The sequence below is a fragment of the Polyodon spathula genome, chromosome 20, assembly GCF_017654505.1.
Source record: "Polyodon spathula isolate WHYD16114869_AA chromosome 20, ASM1765450v1, whole genome shotgun sequence".
Classification (NCBI taxonomy): Eukaryota; Metazoa; Chordata; class Actinopteri; order Acipenseriformes; family Polyodontidae; genus Polyodon; species Polyodon spathula.
In genome coordinates this window covers 4,847,845-4,855,016 of record NC_054553.1, presented here as the reverse complement: position 1 = coordinate 4,855,016, position 7,172 = coordinate 4,847,845, and the positions used below count along the sequence as shown (strand labels likewise).

At 41.2% G+C, this 7,172-nt stretch overlaps 1 protein-coding gene across 1 annotated transcript; it reads left to right on the top strand.

Moving 5' to 3' along the window:
* The first annotated feature begins 2,452 nt into the window (after nt 1-2,452).
* LOC121295830 (mid1-interacting protein 1-like) lies at nt 2,453-5,146 on the top strand. The gene is made up of 2 exons (XM_041220917.1): nt 2,453-2,619; nt 3,760-5,146. Exon 2 carries the CDS (start codon nt 3,812-3,814, stop codon nt 4,274-4,276), a length of 465 nt encoding a protein of 154 aa, XP_041076851.1. The 5' UTR covers nt 2,453-2,619; nt 3,760-3,811; the 3' UTR covers nt 4,277-5,146.
* Nucleotides 5,147-7,172: the final 2,026 nt, after the last annotated feature.

Here is a 7,172-nt window from a genome sequence, read left to right as displayed (position 1 = left end):
TATCTATATATATATATATATATATATTAATATAAATAATATTTTTTAATAGACTGACTTTTAACCAGGGTGTGGAAAAAAAAAAAAAAAAAAAAAAAAAAAAAAACTAGGGGCCAAATGACTACCAACTCCAAGATGTGATCAGCACAGTTCCGTAGCACGTTGCCAGTCAGGGTCACAAAGACTAGGGACCATAGAGTTTGTCTTGCTTGCAATTCTTCAGGTTTATACAGTGTGATCCCTGGTTTAAAACCAAGTAAAACAAATCGTTGTGTTATTAATTTAGTAGTTTATACATTGCTATTTTCATCTTGATTCGTTTCAATGCAGAGTGCTTCGGTTACTCTGTAAAGTGCTGTATAAATGCTTTATTTTTTGTAGGTTTTAGTAAAGCTTCAGCTGCCTTCTGAAGAGAATTACAAAGGGATGGGGTTTTTTTGACACTAATTCAAATGGCACACCAGCGGCCTTAAGTACTATGTAGTATGTGCATGCTTTAATAAGGAAAGCAGCTCCTGAGCTGTCATTTTATAGTCTGATAAGCTAGAGGGCATAATTCATTGCTGCCTGTAACCACCATGCAATGAAGCTATTTAAATACAGGAACTGGCCCACAACGCTCCCAAGGCATGCCTGCTACCTCAGAGCTGTAGGGGGGAAAGGAAAGATTCACAGGGGGGGGATTGGTTTGTTTTTTGGGTGTGGGTGTAGGGGGGGGGGGGGGGTCTTGTGTTCTTTTAGGTATCATGTTAATTGTTTGTTAGTCACAGTTACCAGAACCCCTTGCAAACGACCACATCTGAGGGATACAAGGTCGTGTTAGTGTGTGTTTGCTTTGGGAGGGGAGAGTGGAATTTCATTTGTATGTGTTTTGAAATTGTAAAAGTGATTATTTAAGGTTTGGATTAGTGTTGCTTCTTGTAAAGGATGGGTGGCAGATCTGAGTGGGAAAACTGAATAAAGAAATGCTTTACATGTAGATTTATTATTATTATTATTATTATTAAGAAGGATCATTTAAATACTTTTTTTTAACTCTTTATTAACATCTGTAATATCATGCTTTCCTTTAAGATCTAACTGTTTAGCTCCAATGCCAATAGTAGCTCGGTGCAATAGATGCCTTTACACTAGAAGGTATTTTCTCATTGGGTTTGTTAAAATAAAAAAGTTCAATGAGACGTAATCAGTGTTAAATGCTGCCTGTACAATTACAGTAATATGCAGATACAGCATGTAAAAGAAATACCTGTAAAAATAAACTACCCTCTTCTTAAGTCTTTGTGTGCTGTGGATTTATTTTGTGCTGTAATTCATAAAGATTCTGCATTGTTAATTCTTGTCTGTTTCCTGTTGCTGCACAGGGGAGTTTTGGCCTCAGCATTGTTTTGTGTTTTTGTTTTTTTTGTGGGAAGTAGTTTTATCCAGTAGGTGGCGCCGCTGTAATACATTTCCTCCGACGAATTAGCAAAAACTTCAAGCTCCAAACAAACTTCAAAAAAGGGTCATTTGTGTTGTTAACAAATGAAACGTTTGCCCAGTCTTTCTGAAAGGAAAGCGACATTGACAACGTTGTTTTCTCTTCAATAAGAATGACATAGGGACCCTGTAAAGGCGAGTTTTCTAATACGTTTTTAAAGGGGCATTACATTTTAAGGTATTGAATGATATTGTGCTGTAGTTTATTTGTCCCATTGCATTCTATAGTAAACTGTTTATTGTTGGTTTGGGAATTTGATTTCAGATCATCACCTGGTCCTGAAACCATGACGTAGCATCACTTTCCAACTGAACACGCCTTCTGTGGTATTATATATATATATATATATATATATATATATATATATATATATATATATATATATATATATATATATATATATATATAACTGCAAATTACCACACTACATTTTCCTGTCAGTAATGGTGAGAAGGTCAGAACTCATTGGAACACTATCTTCTTCAAAGTTACTGTGACTTATACTGCAGTTTCCAGTACAGCAATACCGAACAAATACTACTGCCACGGAAACATGCTTTTACCAAAACGTTGCGCATTTAAAAACAAAACAAAAGCTATTCGTTTTTACTGCGATAACGAACCTAAATATGAGGCAAATACTTGACAGTCTAAAAGCTGACCTCGTTTTAGCGGGCAAGACCATTGCTTGGCAGAGAACTGCTAATAACGAGATGCAATTTAAATCATAAAATGCATTGACTCCCGATATTGCTAACGCGCGGCGCAGGCCGGCGTGCCTTTGCAGAAACAGTGAGGGGCGTGGTGCCTTGGGCTAAATCCCTAACCCTGATAACGAGTCAGTCCCCTTTGCTTATTGGTTGGTGGCGCTGTCAATCGAGACGGCTGCTCTTGATTGTTTTGGCTGTGAATGCTCAACGCTCGGCTGATGTCATTTTATGGAATTTGCCGACGTAGGGTGACCGTTTTTTTTTTTTTTTTTTTTTTTGGAGGCTGGGACGCTGTATATAAAGAAGACTGGCGGTGCATTAGGTTACTGTTTTAGGCAACAACGGTCACTCACAAAAACCTCCAACCAATTTCACCCCCTTTACAATTTTGGCTTGTCAACAATCGGAACCTCCCTTTAGAATACTCAGGTTTGTGTTTATTTATTTTCCTATTGTAATCTCGTATTATTTGTGTAAAGTGTGCATTTTGAATGGATTGACTTGCATCATCTTTCCCTATGTTAATCTCCGTTCTTGAATTTGAAAACTGCAAACAAGCTGCAGCTGATGGCGGTTTATGCTGGGATAGTTAATACTTGTAAAACTAATAAGAGATTAGTTAAACTCAATCGTTAATAATATAATACTAACAATATAATACTATTTTTTAATTAACGTTAAACTAACTTGATGTTTAGGTGCTGGGTCTTCATATTAGGATAAGGTGAAATGGGGCTAATAGCCTAATGTCTATAGAAAGCGGCTTAAAGTTAAAATGTTTCTTGCAGAGCTGCTTTGCAACAGGTGATGTAGAATGAATTGAACTGGCATACTGTTCTGTGTAAAGCACAATGCTGGTGTCTTCTGAGTCTAACTACGGCGAGTTCACTCATGCAAGCCTTGATAATTGGCCACGTATAAATGGCGTTGATTCACTTCCATTTCGTGACAGGCGTTTTTATTGTGTAGCAGGAAGGCGTGTAGGCTGGCTCGGTCAATGCGCTCTGATGGGCTCTAAAATCAGTTTATGGAAGCCGAGTCACAAGGTACCGAGTGTCTAGTATCCCACAAGCTGTACTGCAGTGTCATTGAGATTGCTTCTGTGTATTTAACATGTGCTCATCTAGCAATGCAATTAGTCGGGGAGAGATTGTCTTCTAGCGGGCCCGCCGCCCCACCAACCCTCCCCCACGTGGTCTCCTAGATTAGTTACTGAATTATGCAACTTTTACACTAGTATCGTAAATACTAGAGCTGTGGTAATTTTCAGGCATTAAGAGGGCGAAAAATCATTATCGGGACTGTTACTAATCCTAGCAATTAAAAACACTTTTCTTCCCTGGTAAGTTGCATCACTGTCGATTGTTTTTAACTCTGTGTGTGTGTGTGTGTGTGTGTGTGTGTGTGTGTGTATATATATATATATATATATATAATATATATATTTTTTTTATCTGTTTTATTTAACTGTACGTTCTGTCTTTGAGAAACTTCAAAATCTAATTGAAATAAATTAAACAAAGGCAGAAATATTACCAGATATATAATTGGTTGAACCTTCTTTTACAGGTGTTGGTCCATAGATAATTATTTTATTTTTAAAGAAACATAGCCTCCCACGATGATGATGCAAACTAACAGCGAGTGCATTAACCCCAAGCACTCCCTCCTCAATGTCATGAACAAGTTCATCGCCGCCACCAACAACATGGACGAGACCGTCATGGTTCCCAGCCTCTTGCGGGACGTGCCTCTGGAGGAGGAAGAGGAAGGCCCCAAACTCGACAACATCATCTGTCCCAGCAAGCAGGGTGACATGTACCAGCACTACCTGCTGCTGAAATCCATCAAGAGAGACATGGAGTGGGGGCTGCTCCGGAGAGAGATGAATGGGGGAGCGGGCTTCCTGGAGATGGCTGCCCAAAGCGGGGAAGAGAACTCTGCTGAAGACGGAAGTGACCTGGAGCAGCAGTTCCATTACCACCTGCGGGGGATCTTTGGGGTGCTCTCCAAACTGACTGTCCTGGCCAATCGGTGTACTAACCGCTACAAGCGCGAGATCGGAGGCGGAGGCTGCATGGCTTAGCGGGAGAGGAGGCCGGCGCTTTCTCTCTCTAAAGGACTTTGCTTCTTTGCACGAGTGGTGAGGGTGATGGCGCACTGACAAATGAACGGATTGCTTCCCAAGGGTGTTGGTCGATGTGGTGTGAAGGGAAGCGTGTCTAGATGTTCAGCCAAGCTCCAATAAGCCCCTTAAACTGCACTCCTACCCTCGAATACACTCCCGGTTTGAAGCCACACCGGGGCATCTCTGGACCTGCAGGATGGTTTTTTGCATACCTGTATAAAATATGCTGTAGTTGTACTACCCACAATCTTAAATGCTGTTGGTACTCCTGGTGTATTTTCAAATGGGAAGCTTCAACTGTATTGAGTTTGTTTTATTAAGTTTATCAAATTTAATAAATGCCCTCAAAAAACAATTCCGTATTATTGGCTATTCATGTTTTATATGTAATGTAACTTTCTTTAAAAAAAATAAAATAAAGCTTTGATCTGTTTTATTTGTTAGATTGCGTAAGACCTTCCTACAGTTAGGTAGCATGAAATGTGTAACTGTTGCATGCAGTGGACATGGTTCCAAAAACATCCTTTAAGAACATGCTGAGAAGTATCTTTACATCCAAGTATGGAGACACTTGGGCCTAAATGGAAACTGCCTGATGCATTAGAACTATTCACTAAAAGGCTTTCCAGACCAATTCATTTCAAGGGAGGGATTTTGGGGTTCTCTTCCACTTCACAGTTGGTGCTTTTAAAGAACACTTTGTTTATTTGCCTCTTCCATAGTGACACAAAGCTACCCTATGCTCATTGCCAAGGCGATCTGTTTATTGAGCAAATGCTATAAATAAAGTGATTTGTGGCTTATTAAACTATTCGTTTGTTAAAGCGATGTTGTTGTTGTGAATGTCTCTCTCTAAATTAAACTAATAATATAACTTGATTTTTGAAGTTGTAAAATAACATTACACATCAGTTTATGTGTAAGGAGTTGTGGTGTCCTGCACTGTATGTGGGGTTCTGTCTGTGAACAGTCCAAGGGAAAGATCTAGCCACAAGTACAAGCTAATTGGAATCACAGGATCCCAATACTAACATTTTTTTATTGGCGTTGTTCCGCCTACCTGAAAATACATAGAGCAAGATGAAATTTACAAAGTGGGTGCAGATGAAGCTGCGGTATACCGTCAGCCCCACCCTGCTTTGAATAACCAAGTGTTTAACAAACACAGATTGTAGGTTGAGAAATGAAGCAATAACAACGTCAAACCAGAGGGTGATATTTAGAGAACTGCTTGTGAGGCGGGTATATACAGGGAACACGAAAGCAGGAACACCTTCAAGAGCTCCAATTCAGGATTTTACATCAACAAGAAGCTGATATACTGGCCAGGGTCTGATCGACAAGAAGCTGATACACTGGCCAGGGCCTGAGCGACAAGAAGCTGATACACTGGCCAGGTTCTGATCGACAAGAAGCTGATACACTGGCCAGGGTCTGAGCAACAAGAAGATGATACACTGGCCAGTGCCTGAATCAACAAGAAGCTGATACACTGGCCAGGTTCTGATCGACAAGAAACTGATACACTGGCCAGGGTCTGAGCGACAAGAAGATGATACACTGGCCAGGGCCTGAGCGACAAGAAGCTGATACACTGGCCAGGGCCTGAGCGACAAGAAGCTGATACACTGGCCAGGTTCTGATCGACAAGAAGCTGATACACTGGCCAGGGTCTGAGCAACAAGAAGATGATACACTGGCCAGTGCCTGAATCAACAAGAAGCTGATACACTGGCCAGGGCCTGAGCGACAAGAAGCTGATACACTGGCCAGGGTCTGAGCGACAAGAAGATGATACACTGGCCAGGGCCTGAATCGACAAGAAGCTGATACACTGGCCAGGGCCTGAGCGACAAGAAGCTGATACACTGGCCAGGGCCTGAGCGACAAGAAGCTGATACACTGGCCAGGGCCTGAGCGACAAGAAGCTGATACACTGGCCAGGGTCTGACCGACAAGAAGCTGATACACTGGCCAGGGCCTGAGCGACAAGAAGCTGATACACTGGCCAGGGCCTGAGCGACAAGAAGCTGATACACTGGCCAGGGCCTGAGCGAAAAGAAGCTGATACACTGGCCAGGGTCTGAGCGACAAGAAGCTGATACACTGGCCAAGGCCTGAGCGACAAGAAACTGATACACTGGACACGGTCTGTTTGACAAGAAGCTAATTGGCCAGGGTCTGTTTGCGTTGAGTGCTTGTGTAATTATGGTTCCTGTTAAACACGAGTGTATTTGCTATGGTGCTCGATACAAAGCACTTTTTAACATGCTGTTTTACCTGCATTTTTAATTTATTTTTTCCAAAGAATACCACTGGGAGTCAGTGGTTCAGAACTCGTGGAGATGCAAGCAAAACTTAAAAGGCTTTAAATTAAATGTAGTCTAGTAAAAAGTGCAGGATGTGATACATTTCTGTCCATGTCTTGTCGTTTCGTATCCCAAATAGATCAAAGACCACTCATGGGCCAAACCACTCAATGTTGCGCTGCACACATGTGCTTGAATCATCTTGTTACTTTTAAACCTGCCTAGGTACCTCTCCTGTGTAAATTATAACCGCGGAGCAGGTTGTGGAAAGATCCCTGTATTTGGCATTTCAGATCCCTATGATGTTAAATGCAGCTCATTCATATATAAATGCATTCCATTTGCTGATAGAAATAGTCAAGGTGTCATATATTGAATATTCACTGGGCAGCATTTTCAGTGGACACTGAGAACAGCACTGTAGTTTAACTCTGAATACAATACAGGCATTGTGTCTTTTCATTTCAAGTCACTTAAGAGACTGGCGTTAAAGTTTAACCTGCTTCAAGCAGGCGGTAGAGACTGTTCACACTTCCTCTACCTAA